General features: G+C 38.9%; 1 protein-coding gene across 1 annotated transcript in view; it reads right to left on the bottom strand.

Annotated features, from left to right (window-relative positions):
- Positions 1-26,409, bottom strand: part of DCHS2 (dachsous cadherin-related 2) — a gene marked incomplete at both ends in the record, with an annotated part of 105,596 nt that overhangs the window by 60,231 nt on the left and 18,956 nt on the right. Inside the window, one exon of the mRNA XM_084286064.1 lies at positions 5,596-5,787. Within this exon, the coding sequence (XP_084142190.1) occupies positions 5,596-5,787 (192 nt within the window). The remainder of the gene's footprint in view (positions 1-5,595; positions 5,788-26,409) is intronic.

Below are 26,409 nucleotides of genomic sequence, written 5' to 3'. Positions count from 1 at the left end.
GGGGGAGTAAAAGTACTGCTATACTTCAGCCCTGAAGCCTAAACCTGATCTCTTCTTTCCATGATAAAACTTTCACTTACAATCTCAAGACAAATTGAAAATTATGCCAGCTTTATTTTTTTTAGTAGGGTTTTTATTTTTATTAAAGGAAAAGATCTTAAAAAATACTCTTACTGTTCAGGTAAGATGTTTACCTATTTGTCTCACAGTATGTCAACGCTCCTGTTGTGAACAAAAGAACTCAAAGACTTTATATGCAATTACAAAATGCATGGTTCAGCAGGAACCCAGGCACAGTACTGTGGTACTGTGTAATACTGCAAGGCAGCTTTAACCATGTATTCTGCGACAGCAAGGTCAGTTAATGCACAATACATAAAGCTCAATTTTTTCCTCTGTTCTTAATTTTTTAAATATGTGCACTTTGGCTATGCAAGCATTCTCAGTATTTTAGCTGAGTTTTGAAGAACTGCTTCATAACAAGGAGCAGGTGACAACACCCAGTGTAAGGCCACACATAATCCTGAGTAAATTCAGTAAGTAACCATTTTGAGTATGCAGCACACAGATGTGATTCATAATGCTCTATAAAACCATACCTTCAGATTTAGCAGATGCACTTGTATATGCAAATAGATGTGACTACTTTATGATCTACTTTAAAAAACTGTCGTTAAAAAGTCTTAGTTTCTACAAGGACATCTGATTTTGAAGTAGTTTTCAGCATCCAAAAGAAATCTGATCTAGTCAAAAGCAGTTTTTCAGAAAAGGATGATGACTAATGACTCAAAGATAAAAAAAAAAAAAAAAAAAACAAAAAACTAGAAAAGCTACCAATTAAGCCTTAACTTAATACTAATTAACCACAGATGAAACGAAGCATTCTTGTTTCTTTTATATGGCATTCTAGGTTTTCAGTTTCTCAGCTGCTACATTATCTCTGCAAAAGGTTCAACATGCCATATGCAGGCTGCTTTGCTCCCTCTGACCCCAAATAGTAGGCGTATCTGGGTTACAGGGTATTAAAGGAGCTCTTCGTGTCATTGTCTGCCAGCAGCCTGAAGCGGGAGGACAGGGAAGAAGGAGCCCAGACTAGCTGATGAGAACGCAGGATAGCATCCTTCCCCACTGCATCCCAGATTAAGTAGTCAAGGCTTCCCAAGGGCTGCAGGACACTCACCCACACTCCAGAGCCAAGGCAGAACCAATTATCTTTGGCTCACTTCCAGAGGAAAACAAGTAAGATGAGAAGTCACCGTGGCACAGACTTTCAAACAAGCCCACCACCACCATTCAGTGACAGCTGTCAAATCCTAATGAAGGGCAGCCTTACCAAAGCTCTTAAGAACCTCACCTGCAAGAAAGGGCAAAAACAAAGTAGCCCACCTTTTACAAAGAAAAAAAAAAAAAAAACAGGTTTGGGGTTTTTTCCATCATCTGAACTCTCATCATGGCATACAAATTTCTCCTGGATTCCGCCATAGCCAAGCATGTGCTTCTAACAAACTTAGTCTTATGGAGAGACTTTACGGAAACCACACAGATCCAGCTGGGATTGGACACATTTAAGCCCGTAATGATGCATACAATCCCACCACTGCAAGGATGTGGTATGGCACCCCTTACACTGTGAGGGCCATAGAAGCACAACATCCTGCCTGTCCTCTGCAGTTTTTGAAGCTTCCTGGCACGCTGATAAAGAAATGGTAGACTTGTACATGCACTGCATTATCTAGAGAGGTGTTTGTTGCTGGAGCTGGAAAATCCCTGAGAGCAACCTGTGCAAGCATAGGTCTTCCCCATTTTTGAGGGGAAAAACTGCATACGCCAGATCTTCAGAATGTTGAAGCTGGACATGCTCCTGAAGGCCTCTCATTGTGCACCACCAACCCCAAGATTGTGCAACTTGGAGATTTTGGCTTTGAAAACCAGACAACTATTGTCCCTAAACAGATGGTATAGGTGCCAGTAGGTAGAATTTAAACTAGCATTATTCCAATTAAGTTTCCATGGACCATAACAGGTTTTGTTTTTGTTTTGCTTTTTAAACATCTGCAAGCATTACTATTGTTGAAAGAAAAAGAAAGATGACAGGCATAAAAATGCAAATAAACAATAGGATTGAAATATGCATGATACATAGCAATAAAGTTTGCCACCATACAGCAGCAAAAACATATGCTGTAAAAAATAAGCTTTCCTGTATGAGAATGAATTCATGTTAGGACTAAGATAGAATCACTCAAAAGGAGTAATGGAAGCATAAATTTGCATATGTAACTGTTTGGACACCCTTGGGCAAGCAGGAAAACACACTGTATTAGTACCCACCCCACTCATGTTTCAAAAAGAAACAAAAAACATAAGCAGCAAAACTTATCAGATCTAACTTCCACACATTCAAATGGGAAGTAGTAGCAACTTTGTTCCCTATGCATTTGAAAACACTTACTAGAACTCCTGTTTTTCCATATTTTCTTTTTGTAATACTTGATTTCACAGGAAGTTTGATCTAAATCTCTCAATTGTTTGTGAAATTCTCCAAAATAAAATTTCTTTAAAATAAAATCAGATGAAGGCAAACATTTCAATTTTAGTATCAATACAAGAAAGTATCTGACTAGAAGTTCAAAGACTCCTGAAATGCCTACCGAAACTCTGATCTGTCACAATTGCAAAACACAGCTGTTTGCAGCTGGGACTAGCTGGGTGTAATTCCAGTCAGATCTGGTGTGCAAATGACAAGCGTGTGACCCTTGCTATGGGAGCAAAATGTCAATCTTCCACAATCCATGTACAAAGGCCCAAAAGTAGGGCTAAATGCAGATGCCATGGATACAGTGCAAACTTTTCTATAAGCTAGCTACATGACTTCTTTCCATATAAAAGCATTTCAAGGAGGAGGACCAGATACACGTGTGAAGTGAGAGACTTTGGAACCCAAATCAGTGCTGTCAGCTGATAAAGCTAACACTATGACCCCACTTAAGTCAGTACGATGGCTCCCACATACTCACAGGATGTTTATTTAACACCAGTTTAACAGAATCTGCTTTGTGCCTTCCTGTCCATGGGCTCTTGTGGGCCATTTCAGTTCTCCCATTACTGCTTCTAAATAGGGCATAAAAGACAAAACCAACAAGATCCAAAACCATGTAATGGAGCAGGCATGAACAGGTGGAAGAAACTGATAGCCCTGCTGTAAGATTAGCTGAGCACCACCTGGAAAACACTTTTTCTCCTCATTTCTAATTAACTTTGTTATTTTCTCTCCTCTTCATCTCTCTTCCCTCCTCTTTGTCAACAGTGACCCTTCACTCTTCCCCCAACTTCTTTGTATGTGTTTCTCCCCTGATCACAGCCTCCACCTTGAACTGCACACCTAACACATTTAATCCATCATGAACAGCAGCAGAGTGCCAGGAGATAAAATAACCCACTACAGTTCCGCTGTAGAGGTGGCTGGTGGCTCAGCATTTTTTCAGGCATACTGGAAATTTTGAAAGGCAAATATTGATTTTTGGTGCTTCAGTATTGAGGTGTCAGATGACCTAATTTTTTGAAGTGCAATCAGTAGAAACTGTAAAGTGCTGGGTTCCAGTAAAAAGATCAAGTCTTGTCTGTCACAGACAAGGGAATCAAAAATTGAATCCTCCTCTCCATTACTGAACTACTGAAAACACAAGGTCCCTAAATGGAGATAAATCACAGACCTATCTTAAAAATGAAACAATCTATAGTTTCAATGCATTGCCCATTTTCCTATAACTTTTGACATGAAGAGTATCATCAAAGCAACAATTTAAGAAAAAAAAACTTTTCTCATGTAAAAAAAAAAAAAATCATGTAAACCTATTTTCTTTTAGATTTTCAACGTACATGTTCTTTATACAGATCCAAAACATGTGAGGACCTGCACAAAACCAGCACTGGATGTAGGAGAAAAATGAAGCTATCAGCTATTGCAAAGTAGTTTTCTCATGTTTTGTATAGTATTATTGACTGCTTTATTCTTCAACTTTTTGATATCTGTACTTAGGTGTACACTATGAAATTTTGCCTAGAAAGGAATTTTGAAGACAGAAATTACATCCCAGAGAAATTCCAAAATGGCCACAGACTTCTGCTGGAGAAGTTTCAGACATTGTCCCAAAAAAAGACTTAAGTTCAGAAGTAATCTGTAAGATAGAGTTATATGTCAGGAAACAAACAAAAAATGATATGATGCTATTTCTCCTCAAAAAGAAAACTATAGAAAGAACATATTGCGAAAGGCAGTATTAATGTAAAAGAATGCTTCTGTAGCCTCTGAAATAAACACTGATTAGTCACTGTTAAAGAAAAATGCAGGTGCATTACACACATACATCCAAATTCAACAGCATACAAATATACCCTTGACCACTACATCCTCTGAACACAACAAATAGCACCAAGCACCAACTGCAGCAAGTCCATCTACTCACGAATACAGAAATCACAGTACACTGAAGAAATTTGGAGAATTATAATGAAAAGCACATATGTTTTATGAAAAACTTATTTCTAGAAAAAACAGCTTTTTCAAAAAGTGTATACTAGATAGCTTAGGACTACTTTAAATGCAAGTATAATATTTGAAGTACAAAATAAAAACTTTATAGACAAATTTTTTTTGATGTTTTTCAGCTCAACTTGTACTGTAAAACGTGACCTGAATAATATGAATCCCTCAGTTTAAAACAGTTATGTTAAATGTGATGTTTGCAAACAGCCAGTAACCTTTCTCTTCAGTCTTCTCACAGTTCACTGTGAAAGAGAGTAAGAAAAGTAGTGAGTGGTCTCCTTTCTGGGCACCTTGTTGCCAACAGCCTTCAGATGGTTTTGTGATCATCACTAAATGAAGCAGAGAGTTATTTTCCCCTTCTTTTTGAGGAGACACTTTACCAAAATCTTCTGTTACATGTCACCCTATAGAGTCCACCCCTGAGCAGCTTGATGTGTGATGTGAACAAACATCTCCACAGTATGTTTCAAAGGAAGACGATCTAAAAGAACAACTGCATAGCGCTCTTTACAGCTTTAGGCAGTTTTACCCCAGTGTACATCTGGATTTGACAAGCAGAACTCTTCTGAATTTTCAGTCCACTGGCCTGTCCAAGGAAATGGCCTGTTCTTCATAATGTTCTTTGTTGTTTTCACCATTCTTTTGACTCCTCCTTTACCCTGCTTTGGTTCACACTGGCCTCAAAGCATACAAACTAGGACAAAACTAAATGAAGGCACTCCATGATAGCACTTAATTCAGCTAATACACTGCAGTTGAAGTCCACCAGTCCTGAAAGGATCAGGAAAATCAACAAGGACTAACACATTCTAGAAATGTTTTTTTAATACCTCATTTAGGAGTGACTCTGGATTGCACAGTGAACTTTTATCAGTTTAGGTCAAAACTTGTTTAGTGAAGTATCATTCTGTCCTCTGTAGAGTCAAGAAAATTTATTCATAAATCATGCAATTTTCACATACTCCATTTCCCTGTAAGGGTACACACACAGCACATCCAAATTTGCAGATGTAGTCACAAACCTGGCATTACAGAAGGGCAAAACTTACCCCATCCACAGCTTTTACTAAGAGATCGTAAGTAGTTGGATCTCCTTCTCTGTCAATATCTTGAGACACACAGATTTGACCAGTACGGGGATCAATCTGGAAGGTTTTGGATTTTTCATAATAATGGAATCCATCATAAAGAAAATACTCAATTTCACCAAACTGGTCAGCATCAGCATCTGTTGCCTTGACCTGCAGGAAAACAGGAAAAATGAAGGCAGTTTTAAAGATGCCTTTGAAAGAGACTTTGTTTTAAAGATGCCTGTGTTTTGAAAGCAAACATGCATACACACGATGCCCTATGAGTACAAACATGCCCTAAGCTATCTGTTTGCATTTTGTAAAATGACAACTCAGATGCTGACAGCATAATTACTGCAACAAGAATAGAAGATCGATTAGACCATGTTTGTAACATACTTGTTTATTTGTCAATAATCATCTCAATCAAATGAACATCCCTTAACTGGAAAAGACACGCACATTAAGCCATGTCACTAGGCCATACATTAAGCTACTCTCCCTTCCTGTTATTTTTATCAGCAGAGGTAATTCACACAGTTCTTGGATGAATTATCATGAATATTACATGTGCATAGAGAAGTGATGCAGGACATTCTTACTGAAAGTGTTGTCTGAAAGATTTCCCAGAGCTTAATTAAATCCTTAATTTAATCGAGGGCTTGGTGACACAGTGATCCATGAAAGGCAAGGGCTGGAGGGTGCTTTAATCTGCAGTCCTCTGCAGAGCCAGATATCTGCCAGCACCACTGAACACAGCCATCACCTGCATGCACAGCACAAAACAAAGGATGTATGGACTGCAGTAAGTTCCTGGGAGAGACCAGGTTCCCTTGATCCCAAGCACAGCCTTGGATAGAGTTACAGATGCTGAACAACAAGACCAACATTTTTTCAGCTATATTAAGTACATTTAAAAAGCAGCATGAAAACTGCTGCAAATCCCAAACACTGTAAACAACTACTTCAAAGCAAGACTTCATTCAGAGGGATGTCCACCTGCACCAACAAAGCAGAAGTCAACAGTCATTAAAAATACTTTTAAAATGTTTTTATAATGTCAGAAGGCTTTGCCCATAAAATATACATATGCCCTATGAGAGGCTGAGGGAAGTGGGCTTGCTTAGCATAGAGAAGAGGTGGTTTGCAGGGAGATCTACTAGAAGCCCTCCATTATCCAAGAGGATGTTACTGAAAATACATCAGGGTCCCTCTTCAGGTGCAGGGCAGGAGGAAAAACAATGGTCACAAGCTGCAACAGTACTGTCTGGATGAAAAGACATACTGTTGCTATGAAGATGATAGAGCTCCCCGCCCAGAAAAGCTGAGGTCTCCATCTTTTGAGTTCCAAGACCCAAGGGGGGACAGCCATGAGCCGCCAGAGTTGTCTGGCCCCAAGACCACCAGAGACTTCCCACCAACCCTCCATCCACAGCCCAAGGAATGAACTCTGACAGGCAATGCTAGCACTGCAACAAGGCTGTGCTGCCTCACCAGCCACTAAAAAACAAATACATAGGACGCTGAAGTGTAAAGCTGTTGCTCTTCAGCTGAGGGGTAGATAGCTTAAATATTTGGCAAACAAAGAAGTATTGTACATTACAGCAATAAAATTGAAGGCACAAAGTCCCCGATTAAAAAAATTGTGCTGAGTTTGGCTTTCTTGTGGTATATGCCATCAGGAATTTTTTTCACTTTTAAAATAAGATTTGAGATATCTGTAAACATAAGTACACAATAAAATAGACTGCATTTTTAGTTTGTGACTACTGGAGATACTTGAAAGGTTTCTCTTCTTCATCTGGCTTAATTTTCTACTTCTTTGAAGAAAAGTCCTTTTTTCTTGCCTGTGAGTACAATGCCTGAAGACCTAACCAGAACTTCAGAAACCTTATAACCACCAAGTATGGGAGTTTAAACCCAGTCAAGTTCCCCAAGAAGACCTGTGAGACCGATCACCTGCCCTGACCCAGGTTTGTAGGCTATACCCGCAGTCATGAACCAGGGAGGGCAGGGGTTTGGTGTGCTACTGCACAGCTGCCTGTACTGTTGGACATCTGGCACAGTTTTAGGCATGTTTTTGACAGCAGCCAAGCAGGACATACCAGGGACTATTCCTAGCAAAGTCTGGATGAGCTCATCCTGTTTCTTTGGAAGGGGGACAAATGAATTTGTGTGTATGGACACAAGCTGTGGCAAGTCAGTGGCCACAAGGCTGGAGAACAGGCCCCAGCTGCCTTCCTCACTGGTATAAACATGTGGTCAAGACCACTCAGCACCTTAGTGTTGCACTCACCTCTTGGCCCTCAGAGGAATCATTTTGGCATTAGGGTACTGAACTGGGACTGAAGCAAACTCACCTGAATGAAAACATGGCTTGTGAGGGCACAATCATAGAAGTGGGGGGAAAGAAACTGTGTACAAAGAGTTTAAGCAAATAAGGCTAAAACTTACCCTAGACCAGTTACTTACATCAGAACTTCAAGGTGACAGATGGCCCAAAAGATGCACATTAGTTCAGACCCTTTTTTTTTTGCTCCTTTCTGTCTTAAAGCACTGTATGGATTTGCCTGCTTCTGCATGAGATGATCCACTTTTTTGTATGTCAAGAGATATCTTTGACTGGGATTGTGCAGCACACTCCATCACATCCCTTTTTCAAGTTTCTTACAGCACTTCAGGCCATTAAACCAGGATTTCTGGCACTGCAGATGGTAGGGAGCCCTGCAGTTTCAGAGCCTTTCATGCTCCCTTGCAGTCTGCAGCCCCCAGCTATAGCACAGGGTGCAATTCATGGCCAGTCCAGTTCAGTGACTCCAGTCCAATGACTCCTCCTGGTTAAGTTATAGACAAAACTCATCCTCAACTTCAGCATAACCAAGATCTGGCCCTAAGCATGCTTTACAGCTATACATAAATGAATTCTACCACACGTATTTTATCACTCTTGTACCTTGTTATTGCTGTTATAAAAGACAATAGAACAGAAGTCTAGCATGCCCTCTGTATTCAATCATGGAACAGTAATTCATTTGGTCCTTAGGAGAAAAATACTTTAACTTATTTTTTGTGCCTGAAATCTAGTGACAATAATGAAAGGTCCTGTGTCATTATACCTATACATAGTTACATGTGTAAATGCTGACATTTGTCTGCAATTGAATGTGGGTGAGTAATTACAAGTGTGAAGTTTAGTCTATTATGTTCAGCCACTTGTTTTCCTTCTTTTAGATTATGCAGTCCTTAGACTTTTAACAGTACATGCAAAGGAAGGATGACTGATGAGTTTAAAAGGAAAATGCTTCAGTTCAAAGCAGTATGGCTTTGAAGGTCTAACTGATCAATAAATGATGCCAGAATTAAACGGCATCAAATGTCTGCATTTATAAAAATACGATCTCTGTCCAAGTCCATAGTACCCATTCAATTTTCACCCACTTAACAGTTTTTTCATCATTTTTTTAATCTGCAGTTTTACCCATGGAGTCTCTGCTCTGAAGATGAAAAGAATGAAATTACAAATGAAAGAATAATTTACTGTAGCAAACAGAAGTTGAATAGCACTACAACACCTGAGGTCTAGGGAGCAATTATCAATACAAGCTGATTTAGAAGGTTTGTGTGTTTTCACTGGATTCAAGTTCAAGATACAGGTGAAGAGAACAAGTTACCACACATTTTACGAACTGAAGCATACTGTAGTCATGAGCCAAAGCATGGCAGGGTATAACAGTTGCACTAGGGCATTACAAGCTGTACTAGTACCATTCCTATAGGGTATTACAGTAATTAAGTGTTCAATAGCTTTGAGTTACAGCAGTCCCAGCAAAAGGAAATGAAGGCAGCAGCGAGAGTTTTCACAGTGCATTGATCAAGAGCTTTGTGTGCTGGCAATAGCACAGAGGTGATAGAGCTGAAAGGATTTATGGGCCTTGGAGGTGGGGAAGGCAAGAGAGCACAAAGCTGTAACTTCAACTGTTCTGTCAGGCTGAATGTGATAATATGATATCGGGAGCTGGGAGAAAAGGGGGGGGGGGGGGGGGGGGATGGGAAATTAAGCTCTCAGGGCCTTACTTATTCTTTAGCTAAATACATTTTCAATGTGCCAAACTGAAGATGTGTGTAATTAAGGAGTGTAAACTTGGGAGTAAGTAACTACAGGACAAAGCATTCCCAAGAAACGTTTCTAAAAGCCAACAAAAGCCATGGCTTAGCAGCATGATAACTGCTGGTTGGACTCCTCCAGTCAGTCACGTTTTCTGTAACCTACATCCTTTATTTCTGCACTTTCTAGACCACAAGTTTGTCAAAAGAAAAAGAAAGTTTCTTTTGCCCTGCTGACACTACCAATAAAGTAAAAAATGGCTAGAACAGTGATGTACTCTCAAGAGGAGGAAGGTGGAACCTAGAGAAGTGTTATGGAGAACAATAAAAAAAAGCTGAGCAATCAGTGTGATGCTCAGATTAGTGCATGAAGCAACAAATGGTGGGAACTGTTAGAAAAGAAAGGGTATAAAATATAGAGATAAAAATAATTGGTGTCTTTAAATGACCAAGTATCAGACATTAGAAGTGCAGAAATAACTTTCTATTTGCATGTGGAAAGAAGGCCTCATCTCAGAGAAAAAAATAATGTGTACTTGAAGATCATTAACTTCATCTATATGTACACTTTAATCCTACAACACATGTGGAAGTCCAAATGGAGAAAAAAATTCTGGCACCATGCTCAGATAGATGGGAGCAGAAAAATCTTTTTCAGTGTTATACTAAGGAAGAAGAGACTTTACAAAATAATAGAAAGCATACATTTGGTAGACTGTCAGCTGGTTCCACTCACTTCAGTGGGACTATAACAACTCACAGCAATGGGCAATCTTTCCCCGTATTCTAAGTACATGAAACAGTGTTGTCAATAAATGAGTAATAGATATTATATAGAGAATTTATAATTCCCTAAAGTTCAAGTCATTTCAAAGACTAATCCATTTTGACAGAAAAGTTCCCACTGCTTCAAAACCTTGAAGCATATGTTTAACTGTCACCCTACTGTTTTGACAGATGAAAATAAAGTTCCTGTCTATAGATTTAGGTATTTTCATTTTTTTCTAAAGACATTATTTCCTTTTTATTAACAACTGAGTGTATTTTGAAAAGCAGAACAAATATTTTAAGTTATATACAAAATAGAAGTGACCTGTGCACATAAAACCACACCAGAGAATACAGTCCAATTAACTCAATATGCAGACAAAAAATTCAGGGCATGCATTTTGCATTCTATTTAAAGACCGTTTCTAGGACTTCGGTAGTGTGCAGCCTTAAAGCTGACTGCTTTGCTATATTGAATTGCACATGTGGGTGACCAGATTTCATTTTACGGCTTTCACATTGACAATAAAAATAGGCTACAATGGGAAAGAGCAGGCAGTCTGGCCAAAACATTCTTGACATTGGTCATCTCTGACAGCAATTAATTGAGACTAAAAAGTACTAAATTAATTTTTCACAGCTTAAGAATTGTTCCCATACAACACACATTTTGTCAAGTTTCCTCAATTTGATTCCAGCAAGCCAAGATGCAGCTTTTATAGTTCATGGAGCCTGCTTGGGGTCTCTCAATGTCAAAATTTAAGACTTTATTTTGTGTATAGAAGGTGCGTTTAATGCTTTCAGTCGAAGCGACATTGTGAAAAGCAAATTAACTGCTGGTAATCAAAGAAAATCAGAATGTAAATAAAACCCATTCTCTACTACTCCAAAATCCTCCTCATCAAAATATAAGGCAGGTCACTACATATGGATACAGACAAAGGGAAACTACCAGGACACTGAAAGGAAGCAATTCAATAACACAGTTACAGGGCTGATGAGTGGTATAAAAATAGTCCTGTCCTACAAACATCCAGGGGTCACCAAACCAAATTCCAACACCCTTCATATTATGGGACACCAGAAGTGTTCATGGCAATACAGCAATGCCTAATGACAAACCCTTACCAGACTAGTCCTGCAGTACAATCCAAATGTCATCACAACAACTGACCATGAGTATTTGGGAAGCATCCATCACTTCTTTCCAAGAAGGAGAGAGAGCACGCCTGTGTTGTTGGATTTTTTTTTTTTTGTACTTGTGAGCCAACCCATGAGGGAGCATGGCATATCCATATAAAAACCCAAGTTTTTTAAATCAGATAAGCCTAACCCCATTTCACACATGAATCACATAGATCACACCAATTTTTATCTTAATAACATATTGATTTTTGTTTCGTAACATTTGGTACCTTCACTTCATCTTTCAAGTAAATGAAAGGAAACATTTGACTTGATGTATGATGGTGAGATTTTAGCTTTTTGTCTTCTTTTCTAACTGATAGCAATGAACAAACCTGCTGATATTGACATACCTGCAATTTACTGCTATCAGTTAATCCATAGAAAAAAGAAAAATAAAATAATTGGTGGAGAAAATAGCATGAGTACATTCAGCATCATGCTTTCATTCTGAAATCTAGTCATCATCCAGTAAACCAAGGGGGATCCAGAAAGAACTGTGCATGTCAGTCCAAACAGTAATCTGAAATTCCTGCTCTGATGTTACCCAGAGCCTGAATTCACTGCTATTTAAACCAGAAGTTCCTGACGTGCCTTTAGTTTTGTTTCTACACCTCCCCCAAAGTGGCGTGAGCAGCTAAATCCCCTTGATGCAAGCCAGGATCCAGAAATCTGGGAGTCAGGTTCAATCTGCAAGGCAGGCCCTTATCACACTTAATACATCAATAGGATCAGGACCATCACAAAATACAGCTGTCAATATCTGACTTCATTCCAAACAGCAGTGCTGCTAATATCTACTTACTACATGATAGAGTAGTGATTAGAAAGTGTGTTTTAGGAGCAGGAAGCTTAGGGTCCAATGCCAAGATCATCTGCTAAGAGATCCAGCATCTATTTGGTCAGTCCATTTGGTCTACATTTCCGTCCTTCCTTCCTTACTGTGCAAATACAATCTGGATTTATATCATTTATTTTTATTGCCTATGTAAAATGGAAGAACAGAAATGGAGAACATATTTCTGAGGAAGGTAAACTGTCATAGCAAACAGAAAATATTTCCAGGACTAAAATACTATTTAATCAAAGGTGACCCCTGCTTTTCAGTAAAAGCAAAACAGCGTGTTCATTAATGCTGCTCATATACTGTTATAATTTTAGATTTTATAGCACGCTAAAGACCTGCTATGCACAGTTAAGAATTTAAGTACAAATCCATTTTTATTCATTAACTTTAGCAAGCTGCAGAGTTCCAAGTCTAAGAACCTCTGCTAAGTAATAGCAGAGAACAAAAGTTTTCCTATTCTGTGCTAATTGCATAAAGCAAGGAGTTATGAATAATGACTTTAATAATCTAGAATATGTCACAAAAATATTTTGTATATACCATGTTATTTTGATGATCTTACACTGGACCATGTTTTAACTTTTGGGGGTTGTATTCATTTTAATATTGCATTTAACAAGATGATTTATAAGGATTTGTAAAGAACTCAGGGTACCAGCTATCTTGTTGCTTAAGATGTTATTCCTATTACAGTTCCTTTGTATGAAGAAGTTGATTATATGGCTTTTCTAGGCACTATATCATATTACATTAATTTTAATTAGAAGAAATAATTTTCTTGGTTCAGATCAAATCAATATAATTATTATATAAATATCTGGAATGTGATATACTAGCTAATTGAGCCTAAATGATCAAAGTAGATATCCTGAATGAAGAGTAGATGTGTGACCTTAAAGCAGAACACTAAGGACAAAATAATCTTTCAATTATACCAGTGTCTGTAACAGAGGAATTGAAGGAGGATGGTTACAGAGGAGAGAAAGAACTGCAGATGTGGATAAGCAGCCTTGTCCATTTCTTGGGGGCACCCAGGCTTGCACAACTGACCAGCTCTAGGAAGTGACCCAGTAAAACCCTGTCATTAAAACTTGCTGTTATTGTTGCATTATTAGATTTCAGCCAGCTCTGATCCTGATGCAGCTGAGCCCAGGGCAAGTGGTGGAACGGCAGCAGGAAAACACCTAAAAACTCTTGCAGTAATGGCACATACTTACAACAGGCTGAAATAGCACACTTACATGTGTTTATGCAAGCATTTTCCAAACCCTCAAACCAGTCTGAGCTGCTAATCGCTGCCCACAAACCACAGTGCTCAACCAATATTCCTGGCTTGTCTGATACAGCTATTTATGGAGCCATGCTGTGAACAAGATCACTAAGAACAGAGCTTAAATTCCTCCCAAGACATACCAATCAGAATAAATGTTCTTGGATTTTATTTGTATTTAGTCAAATTACTTCAAAAATTCTTTTCCTACTTCACTTCAATTACACTAGGAAGGATCAATGAACAGCCAGGATGGAAATCAGATTGATTTTTCTGCAAGAAAAAAAGGTTTTGTTACTGCACCTTCATAGTAAATAAACACCACATGTGTGCTGCCTAAATTGCAACTTTCAGATTTCTGTATTTGTTAGGTAAATGTGGTGGTTTAACACAGCTGAAGGGCTCATGTGGCAGATTAACAGGAAGGCTTGCTGCCTCTGGAGAACCAGCCTTCAAAATACCATTACTGGCCAGAAAACCCTTGCAGAAGGTTATCTCAGGAAACACACTGTTTTGATTAAGCCCAGAGGATCTCAGAGAGGGTCCATCCAATGTGAACTCCCTCCCAGGCTTGCCTTATAACTGAAGCTGTGCTATGCATTAGGTTTGGATGTTTTCTGAGGCACCAAATTGACCCCCTTTCCCTAAGTCAGGAAGAGTCCTCCTTTAAAAAAAAAAAAAAAGTCAATCAATGCTACACAGGTTCTTCTGCATTCCTCACAGTACCATCCTTTGACTTGCAGATCTAGTTTATTTACTTCTTGAAATAGTGGTGGGCTCCCTTCTATCCTATATTTTTTGTGCAACAGGTACTAAAAGTCTTTCAAGTGTTTGGCCCACTTCTTGTTTATGTGCTAGAGACTGCCTACCCTCCCATATTCTTCCACAGAAATCAGAGCTTTAAAAACCCTCATGGTGAGGTCTGCAGTTTGTGGCACCTTCAGAAAACTGGTTCCTAGTGCCCTCTCCCCTTGTGAATACCTGTTAATGCGCTTACATGCAAAATAACACTACTAATAGCATCTTCAAATCATCAGTGAGCGTCTCAGGTTGGCTCTCAGAAACACAGCCTGCACCACTTTCTGTCATTCCCTATAAGAGCTGCGTCTTAAAGAGAAGAATTTCTCTCCTAACTAAAGCATACATTTTGTGTAACTAGCCTTATAAATCATAGTCATTTTATATTTGGAAGTAAGAAGATGAGGGCTCTCTTAGTTCATTTCTGCTTTTATGGAAAATTTAAAATGTGGCCAAACTCACAGCTTGAATAATGTATTCATAGCACTTTAAAAAATATTTTTATATTCTGTTCATTGCATACATAAAAATTAGCAAGGGATCTATATATCTCCTAATGATTGGTGCAGAAATGAAGCCTGACACAAACTATAGAGACATTTCTCCCCTTTCTTCTGAAGCAATTTTTCATATACACACCAGTTTTGTTTCCTATTTCTCCAACACTCCATATCCATCCCTAGCTATTTTTGCTCTATACAAGTCTCACACACACACAGTTGAGGCTTGCAGACTACAAAACAAAAAGCAACCAGAAAGATCAAAAGGCATGACACATGCTATCCAGGTTAGGGTTTTGAATGACACTGAACAATATTTGGGATACTGTCTCACAAAAAAAGACTATTTAGTCCAAAATAAAACAAAAGTGTGCAGTAAATATACACAACTAATCCATCACTTTCTTTGATTTGAACTGGGTATGCATTTTAAAGGTAATTTAGATGGCCTATCTTTGAATATGTGGAGGTGGCAGAGTCATTCCCAAGAAGTTAAAGGACATACCTGCATATTATTGCTTACACATAATGGGGTCACAGAAGCACCACAAAGCCACCACCCTACTTTTTGGAAGATGTTCTAAAGGTAGAGCTTTTAAACACTCTCAGTATCTAAGAAGAGAACATACCATAAATAACTTCTTGCTCCCAAACTACAATCTTAATTAGTATTATGAGAATTATGCTCAACTGCATACACGGAAAACTGTTCAATGAAGGACTAGTAAAGTTCACTTGGTACCTATCACACCAAACAAGCCTTACTTATAAAGAATGAAAATAATTCTACATAGCACCCTTTAATACGCTACAGATCTTTAAGTGAACAGCATAACATTTAGGTCATTAACTACCCCAGCACAAAACTACAGGCCCAAAAGTATCTCTGTCCCCAGGTGCACACTGGCCACAGGCTGACTGTCTAAATGAAACCGTGGGGTGCACCAGCCTTTCCTCTATGATCCCTCTCTGTTCACGCACAACCCCAATTATGCAACAGCCACAAGACCATCATGTTACCAGCATACATGTCAGGATGCACAGTCAGAGTCAACTAACAGGATCAAATCAAAGGAAATGAGGAGAAAATAACTATTCTAGCCATGAACCCACTGCAGAAGTGGATCTTGTCCTGCTACAACTGATTAGTCTCTGACTCTGCTTACTTCACTTAATCCCCCTCCAGCCCCCTGGAGGTGTAGAGTTTTTAAATAGTGTGACCCACTGAATCTCAAGCCTTTTCAAAATACACAATAACAAAAGGAGCATCACATGTGGAAGTAGCTCAAGCATATCTACAAGCACAGAATGCAGCTACTTTTTATAGCATAACATCTAAGGAAAGCACACTGTGTACCAACAGCATATTTTAATTAGTAAAAGCAACAGATGGGTTAAATTCCATGAAGGAAATGAGAGATGCTGACAGTGTATAAATTGGCCACATCACTTACACAGATAGAGGCATCCCTTCCCCTCCAACCCCCCACGATAAGGGGTTCTCCCACAAACAGTATACTGCAGCCCTACGCTGTTCTTATATTCCTGCACAGCAGCAGAATTCAGAATTGTTTTGAAGTGGGAGATTATGAAAGCCAGATGGCCAGGTCCATTTGCTCAGCTCCAAAATTCTCTGAAGTCTATTGCTCTCTCTTAGGAAAAGGAAATATTCTGTTCTGAAGAGTGGTTCTGAACATTTTGGATGTAGCCATTTCAGTGATCAAAACAGCTAACTGGAATGAATTTCAACTTCAGCAACCAGAAGAGCAAGATGAGTCTGGCAACTAGAAGCATTCTTCAGTATCTGCTTCACAGAAACAACAATTAAAAACACAGTAACTCCAAAAAGAAGTGTATGTCCAACTTGTGCCTGCAGAATTTGCACATCCATATGGTTAGGAAGGATTGAAGCCTCCCTGAATATTCAGACAGTATGTTACTAATACTAAATCACTTTATCATATGTGCTACTTTTAGATGATCCATTCTTTACTGACTCTCTACATTTTTCCTCAGACTAACAGATGAGACCATTTGTAGCATGGTATTTAAACTATAAGCAGACCAGATATTCTTATTAAGCCAAAAGCCTGTAGTTTTGTCCCATATACATGCTGAATTTGTAGTTCTAATTTTCATTGTTGCATAGCATTCCTCTGCTTTCTGGAGAAACTAAAAAGGTATGTTAGCACTCAGAATAGGGAACTGCTGAATAATGAGATCCTCCTCTCAATTGCCTCCGTCTCTCATACGTAGTATTGGTACCTGTCCACAACATTCATTAATCTCAGCCGCTTGCATTGGAGCTTTTCACCATCTGGACCCAAAATACCTTGTTTTTCCCAACCTTTGCCATATCATTTTATCCCCAGCACAGGTTCTGTCCTTTCTGCAGCTCTAGAGGGTGGCAGCTCTCCCTGGCCAGCAGCTACACAACAGACACATAGCAACAGCCTTTTCGTTAACCTTGTAAAACAAAGTTTCTTACAGAGACCTGGCTGCTGTTAAACAACACAAGAGGGAATCACAGCAGCTACACTTTCACAACAGGACTATTATATTTCAGCCACACAGGAGACACTGGAGAATGTTCAGTACAGAGATGGGGATATCTGGGCTGCAGCGTGTGCTCTTTCCACTTTGCACCACAGGTTTCCAGTTGGCTTGTAAATACCCTGTTGTATTTTATTCTCAAGATCTTGTTCCAGTGCATTTTTCTCATTTGTCCTGCCTCATTATAACCTCTCTTCCCCCCCCCCCTCCCTTTCCCAAGTGAAACTGTAGCTGTTGAAGGGGCATTATAAAGATGCAAAGCTTCCAGACCAAAATAGAACTGGCTCTCTAGTTCAGTACCTTGGTTCTGGAGGATGGCCAGGGCCACATCCCTATGAGTAAAATGCAAAGAACCCATAGCTGATAAACTACTCCCTTTCTCTCATCTTTCACTTCCTCCATGAAGGATTCAACATAATAAATAGGTAAGCATACAGAGGTCAGGCTTTTATTCTTCCCCAAACTTTTCTGAATGAAATACCTTTTCTTGCATTACACACATAAACATCCAAGTTTTCTCTAAACACATTAAACTACTTCTGAAGACATGCCATGGCTACAAGGTTGCTGCTCAGGAAGAATTTTATTTCATCATTTTGGAATTTATGCCTTTTCAGTGTAATGGAGTATATTTTGTTAGACAAGGAATTAAAGGCTACATACCTTTCCACTCCAAAGGAGAAAATGGGTACTTGGAAATTGATGCTGAGCCAACAGAAAGACAGAACATTTCAGCCATCTCTCTGCTAGCACAAGTGTCAGGAAGGCTCCTGGCAACCAGCATGCAGATCTACAGATAGGATGCAGTAACGGAGCACAGAGCAGGGCTGAACTGCAGCTGGAGGAAACCCAGTGTCCTAGCTTCAAAATGTGTTACCAAAGTACCACACTTTGCATAAAAATGAAAATTAAGAATGAAAAAAAAAAAGCAATCAAATGCTTTTTCTTGTTATCAGCTTTTAAAATATCATTCTTCATATAAGGTGTTGAAAAGACACTTGAGAAATTTAATAAAGAAAAATTATGCTGAGAGTGAAGAGTTTTGGTGGGAAAGCACCTGCTCTAGCACAAAGTAAATGTAGTTCATCTTACCCATCTGCTTCAGAATTAGAGAAGCCTGCACATTTAATTTTGCAGACAAGTTTGTGTCAGGAAATGATTTCCATATAGCCACCGTACTCTGTGCACCACTAAGATTCAGAACACTGTCATTTGAGCTGTTTTCACATCTGTAACCCAATGCTACAGCAGCACAGCCTGAATGTATATCTGGTAATGTCATGCACCAGGAGTGCAGGTGGGTCAATAAAAAGCAAGTGTGTTTTGAAGTAGATGCAGAATGGACTGGAAAAAGTACACCTAGCAGTATTGAACACAGTGATCTTTCAGTAGCAGCCATAGCTCATGAACAGTGAGCTGTCTTTGACCACCCTTGGTAGAGCTACTTTATCATTAACACCCACTCATAAATAGCACACACAGGGATAAAAACTGCTGCTCCTTGACAGCAGCTGAGCTAAACAGGATTACTACACAGCAGGAGATGCTGCCAAGTAGTTGATTATAGTAATTATCTGCAAGGCTGTGCAATATGCTCAAAGAGATCTTCAAGCAAGGGAGAGATTTACAGACAAAAACACAAAGTATTTCTCCACAGTTAGTCACAACAGTTAAAGAGAAAAGGTCCACAACTCTGACTCAGCTCCCAGTGACAGCACCAGTGCTCTGTATGTATTCACACACTGAAGAACCAGCTGTAAATACCGGGTGCTATATGTTGTCAGAATCGATTGCAATAGAGCCAAGTGCTGAGAGACAGTTCTGCTGCCCTAACTGGAACTGAATTTACCTTTCTTCTCACTAGAAATAACATTTAAAAAAAAAAAAAAAAAAAAAAAGAAAAGAAAAGGACTTAAGGGGAAATTCAGCACAAAACTCCAGGAAAAGTGAAATGATCAGAGAAATCCAGGTCTTCATCCTTCAGAGAAATCAAGAGATGTATGTCAGGTACCAACTGGTACAGCCCTTGGGTAGTAAAGCCACCCACAATACTAATACTAAACTGTCAACAGCATCAGGCTTTTCACAGCCCACAATGCAAAGATCTTTCTTTTCTGACCCTGTAAAGATGCATTTCCACAGGATTAATGAGAATAATTTACCTAATCATAGTAAATAACATCCATTACTAAGATAATTTGAGTCAAAAAAAAAAAAGTCTTTCTGAAGTCATTGCGGTCCTTCTGCCTCAGCCTACTGCCATGAAATAAAGTCCTCCACACTTCAAGGAAAAGGAGGTTTAGCAACCTCAGTTAATGATACTAAAAAGACAACTTTAAAGCAAAATAATGGAGTAAATCCAGCTAAGCAAAAGGGCAAAATACATTTGTGTTTTGCTGGTGCATGAAGAACTGAAACAAGGGAAGGAAAGACAAATGAGCTTTCATGTAAAGCCACTGATGTCAGCATTGTGTGTTGATCGTGCATGCCACAGCTTTTAAAGGAAAATGTGCAGCTTCACACATGTAGCAAACAAAGTCCCAAGAGCAAATTCAACTCAATATGTTTTGTAAATAGATGTACACACACCAACACCTTTCAAAATATATGACATACAGGAAAGCAAAGGAGGGATAGGCTGAGACCAAGGAAAGGACAGAATGAAAACTATAAAAGTTACCTGAAAGAAAAAAAAATTACTTTCTAAAGCCACAAGAGAGAATAGGACAGATACATTTAATATTTTTTCCACACAATCCTAAGAACAGCAAGACAGAAGTTAAGAAATTCCAGTATTAATTTGATATAAAGTCACCCTACAGAGAAAGAGACAAAACATGGTAGCCTATGTGCCAAACATAAGAAATACGGCAACATTGCTGTGAATTTCTACAGCATGAGGAATTCAGCATTTTACCACCACACCAAGGAAAGGCATTTGCAAAATGTGAATTGAAATCCATTTCCCAGCATAGACAGTATTCTCTATTACAGCACAAAATCCTGGGGGACAGATTTGAACTGACCATGACTGCACTTGAACACATTTTGAAACTAATCCCACTGTCACCAGTAGCGGGTTGAAGACAGAAGAAAAGCCTTATATGCAGGCCAGCATGCAGAAAGAGGTCTTATTCTCAACATTATTTTCCTCTGCAAGTGCCTCCTCTCTGTGGTGCCACCTAACCTGTAACATTATTTCATGATAAGAAATAACATCTCTTCAGCTTCAATTCCTCCTTTAATTATAAAATAATTACAGCTTCAGCATTTCAAAAATCTTAAGCTACAGTTTTCACAAATAAAGTCTTACAAGATTCCATATTATGAAATTAATAAAATATTTAATACAAAATTTAAAGGAAACCCTGCAGTGGTATGTTTATCCTCTTTTAATAGTCTTTCCCCTTGCACAGAGTTCCATAATTTTCAACATGCTAGCAATAGCCTGGGAAATTTTGGAAGAGTGATCATTAACTTTAAATACATAAGGTAATAACATTATAAAGGAAAAGGAATGAGCACACTTTGCCTTTAACAAGGCTCATTTCACACTCAGTATAGAAAATAATATCACTCCAAAGCAATGATATCAGTGATAAAATGTCAAAGTCATGCTGACATGCATTCATCTGATACCTGTGCCTAAATCAATCATGTCAAGATATTTTTTTCCCCAAAGGTTAAGAAAATAAACTAGTACTAGATAACGGCAATGTTTTGCAAAATAAAAGGCTAGAGACAAATTACAGGAGGCCTACAATGGCCAGGTGTTGTGGACTGCAGCTCCATGAGAGCCCTGTGCTTCTGGGCAGCTGGGGCAGGCACATGGGACTGCTGCTATAAACAATGGTCCTACAAAGAAAGAAACTCATCCACCAATCCCCAAATATTGGATTCAACAGGGAAAAATATATGTCAGGAACTACATATGCTGTAGGATTCAGGCATTGTGTAAAACTCCCTCTCTATAAGCAAGATAGGAGTACCGGTACTGAACAGGACACGATAATTTCATGACTGAAGTGAGGAATCTCTTGCATCAAAATACAGGGATTCAAAGTGCTCTGCAATCAAGTCAAGTTACCACAAAACTCAACGGGATTAAGTCATTAATGAATACCCACTGGTCTTATAAGCATGTCTATGTCTAAGTGAATTCACCTTGAAAACTCAACTCAAAAAAACAAAGGTTACATGACCGCAGATAATTCAAAAGATAAGTGTAGAAAAGCAGAGCCTTCAGTGTGAGGAGTGTTTACAGTGTCTGCATCTGCCTTACTCTTACTCTACAACTGACTCCAAGCAATACCAAGAACTATTTATCACCCCCTTTCACAACATCCTGCACTGCTAAAATACACCAGTCTTCTTGCCTTCTGAAGAATTAGCACTGAAATTATTACCTCAAAAGATAGTCTGACCTCCTCCACAGGCATATTGGTCATTGATAGGCACCTCAGCAGTATTCAAAAGCTTCTCCTTGTCACCTATGTGTCACCAATAGCAGCTAGATGGGAAAAGCAAACCCTTCCTGCTGGTTTGTTTGATAACAAGCAGTTTTAAACTGAACCAGTGGAAATCAGAAAAACCTGCAGTCAGTAGTATCTCACTATTTGCTTAGTTGTGAGACAGTTCTGTAGTGAAACACCATTTTGCTGCAACACTTCAAAGCATAAACAACAATGAATCCTCTCTATTGCATGGAAAAAAAAAAGGCTCATGTGGACTTCATCTCTGTGTGAAGCTCTAGCAGCTGTCTCACATTAACATGCTTAAACACAAACAGTTACAATATAGATGTAAAATTACAAATGTTGAATTAATTTTAAGCTAGCATATACTTGATATAAGCCCTTTTTTCAGCGAGCATCAGCATCCCATAAATCTCAGCTACTGTTGAGGTCTTGGTCCTTATTTTCTTTGGCTGGGTAGTATCTAAGCAGATCTATTTTCCCTCTTTTTCAGGCTTTAATCACTCAGTGAAGTAACTATTATTTTGTCTATTGGGGTAACCTGTCCACAGTTACATGCTATTTTTATCAAACTTGAAAGGTCACACAGCAGTCATTTTGTGTGCAACCAGATAATGTCATGTGAACAACTGTATATGGATCTTTTAATGTAAAGAAGTGTAATGAGACTTTATGAATTTTGTGGGAAACTTGCAGATATTTCCTTACCATACATTTGGTTCCCATAAAAGCCCCAAACTAACCACACTGACAAAATGAAAACCTTTCTCTCCCCTCTGACAGGACAAGTTTCCTTTGATGTGTATCAACACCAAACATAAGCGAACACACTTTTCGGAGTACTGAGAAAATTTTGCTGTCTGAACACTTTAAACCTTTTTGCTTGGCTACCAAGAAGAGTGGCTTCCTTCATGGTGGTTTCTGTGACAAAGACAAATGAAGGGGTGGTAGCCAGCCTGAGATGTTCAGTCCCAGTCCTAAAAACTAAGAAGGAGTAATGAGAAGAAGTGTTCATTAGTAACATGCTACAAAGCTATAACTAACAATCTGAGCTTTTAGAATAACTACAAGCTAAAACTTCCTTGTTCTTCAGTTATATCATCTTACCTTTCAAGACTCTTTCGAGAAGAGTCTCCTTTGGAGCACACCATATTAAGCTCTCCATTTATTCAACTCCTCTATCTACTTCTCATCTGTAATACCACCTCTCAATTCCCGAGGAAGCCAAATAAGAGACTTGACAATAACTGCCTCCAAGTTGACACAGGAATTGCCAAAAAGCAGAATTCCTCCCGTCTGGGAACACTACTGCCATAAACACCTCACAGGGCTTACTGGGCTTGCGCTGAGATGGTTTCAGAGCTCTTTTCAGAAAACCGTAAAACATCTCTGCTCTTCCTCTCCACAAAGCCCTTGGGTAAAGTTAAATGTAAATGCTTATGTGCTGCTAACATCCCTCTCTGCTATCAAATATAAGAGCCCTATTTCCTAGTTATCCACAACATGAATAAGATTCACACTTGCATAGCAGACAGCTGGATGAACCCCAGCAATGCTAAGATAGCGTTGGTTGAAAAATATGAGTTGTTAAAATAAAAATACCACCTTTCTAGTATAATCCACACCAAAAGTAATCTCCTCACACAACATTAGGCTGCCAGTTTTGGTATTTACCTGAATTTATAATTCTTCCCAAACACTCAAAAGGTCAGACTTACTAAGAGGGTCCCATTCCTGTCACACTTGCACTCGATCAAAGACAAAATTTATCACCTTTAGGCCTCACCACTTCAGCTGCAACTGAGCAAATAACTCCACACACTACTACAAGTCCTGAGCAAGCTCTAACCAGATTCAAGTACAGCAAGGCATTTGCTCAGTAGCCACAATCACTTAAACCTCTTCTCGATTTGTTCATTTGATTAATTTTCCATTAAATAACAGGTCAAGTTGAAGGTTCTCATTCTTATCTTCAGACCTCTTCATTGCAATTAAAGTTCAGCTACCAGAAAGATTGCTCTTAGAAAATGACAGAACCATCAGTCTAACTTTACACATCTAAATGCTTGCTTCCCCCCCCCTCCCTCAAATAAGGAGAACCTTTCCAGAAGGGATGAGGACAACAACAAACCTTAGATTTACAAAAACACAAAGCAAAGCCTTTTTCCTTAAGCCTCCCTGGTAACGCAAACAGCTGAAATGAAATCCCCACCCCTGCCTCTATTACAAGAATCTGGTCGGCGGTGGCAAAAGAAAAATTTTCCCTTGAAAAATGTTAAATTTCTTTCAGATGATTTTTCTAACTTTTCTTCTCAATAATACAAACACCAAAGTAGCTGTTCAATAGGAATAATCCACAGTTGCAGGTCAGTTACGTCCCATGTCACAAGGATGAGGTCCCCAGATTCTGGAGAATCTGGAGGACACGTAGTGATAGCACAGGTACATCAACAAGGAGGTGGGAAAGAAAGGAAAGAGAATCACTGAATAAAAGTTGCAGACAAAGAAGAATACTGCTATTTGAGGCCTAAAGAAAGGGTGTTGCCAACATCCAGAACAGGAAGATGGGTATCTGATGAAATGTTGAGGAGGAAAAGGAGGATTCTCACATTTTAGCATCATTTATCATATACTTTCATGGAAACTGAGAATAGTTTGAGTTGGAAAGGACCTAAAGATCATTGTATTCTAACCCCTTTATCTGCCTATGAAGCTCACATAGTCTTAGAGACAGATATAAACTTTTAAAGCCAGATTGAACACAGTCATAAGGAAAGTTTAAAGCTTTATTATTATTATTTATTACTTCATCACACCAAAGGTCAGAAGTGCATCTTTTCAGCATAGTGATTTGTACAAGCTAAGTATACATCTAACTACTAAATGAAAATCTCACAAGTGTGTTGTAATAGTATTTTTATAGTATTGTTATTAGTACTTAGGAAAAAAGTGTTTTTCTTACAACAACAAATAAAAATAGTACATTGACAGGTTTTATAAATTAAAGTTAATATACTCCTTCTCTGCTCATTAACGTTACACAGCAGTGTCTCATTTTCACATACTAATAGCTCCTATGTCTATGTTATCTGGTAGCTAACAGTCCAAGGGACTGAATACTGAGGTGGCACCACAGCTCTGTTGTGTGCTACAAACATTTTACTCCTGAGAAGAAGCAGGTCTGCTGTACTGGCCCTGGAGTTTGACAACTCCGGTTGCTTTTGTCCCAGAAGATAACACACATCAACTCCTTCCTTACTCTAGGCTTCTAGTGCCAGCATGGAAAAAGTACTCTTCATGGTTTGTTTCAAGTTCTGCCCTGTGGAGTGTTTTCCCCTCCATGAAATCCACATTTGCTTTTGTCATGTAGCCTCAATAACAAAGTTACACATGAAAATACATCTACACACCTATTCAATTTCTGTGTAGCTAGAGATGAGTATAAGCAACCATGTAAACAGCCATCAGCCAGCTCCAGAGAATAATATCCAGGAAGGAGACAATAAGGTGGTTTTTTTTGGGGGGTGGGGGGTGGAGCATCAACTGTCCACCCCCTTTCCTTTCTCCTCCAAGCAGCCAGGTTTCTTGCTGTCTAAGGACAATGAATGCAAGCCTCATGGAAGCATGTGAGCCTTCTCAAGAGAAACTAAGCAGCAGCTGTTAAATTTCACATTCTCCTTTGAGCCCTGATTTCACGGTGAGGAGTCAGTATCCTGTTTTCCAAAGAAAGCGGGTGGCTGGTTTCTTTTTCACAATAGGACCTGACCTGTTGGTTCTGGAGCTCCTCAGATGAAGGCATTTGGACACGCTACAGCTGCTACACTCCGGAAGAAAGTAAATTTCATTCTGTAATAAAATACTGCCCGTGGTCATTGTAGAAATATAAAAATGCATGGCTTCAAATTTGTTTTAGGATGTTTGTTGAGGAATTCTAAGATACATGGGCAATCTACACAGCTGGAGTGGAATCTCCCAGCAATTAAGACACTTGGAAATTTGACAGTTACTGTGAACTACAATGCTCTCTTCAGGTTTTTCTATACTTGTTGAAATACTACTTCCACAGACTTTGGGCTTTGATTCTTGTGTTAAACGTCCTTGAACACAGATAGTGAAATCAAGCTGCACTTCTTGTATATACATATCTAAAGACAGGCTGTAACAAACCTGAAAATTTAGGTACCATAACTCTTTACAATATCACAGAAATGGAGAGAAGAATTAGCAATAGGAAAATTGATAGAGCAGAAAACCTTACAAAAGGTTACTCAAAATTATAAAGATTTTATGCTG

The sequence above is a fragment of the Netta rufina genome (genome assembly GCF_964035555.1).
Source record: "Netta rufina genome assembly, chromosome: 4".
Taxonomy (NCBI): domain Eukaryota; kingdom Metazoa; phylum Chordata; class Aves; order Anseriformes; family Anatidae; genus Netta; species Netta rufina.
This window is presented reverse-complemented; position numbering and strand designations above follow the sequence as displayed.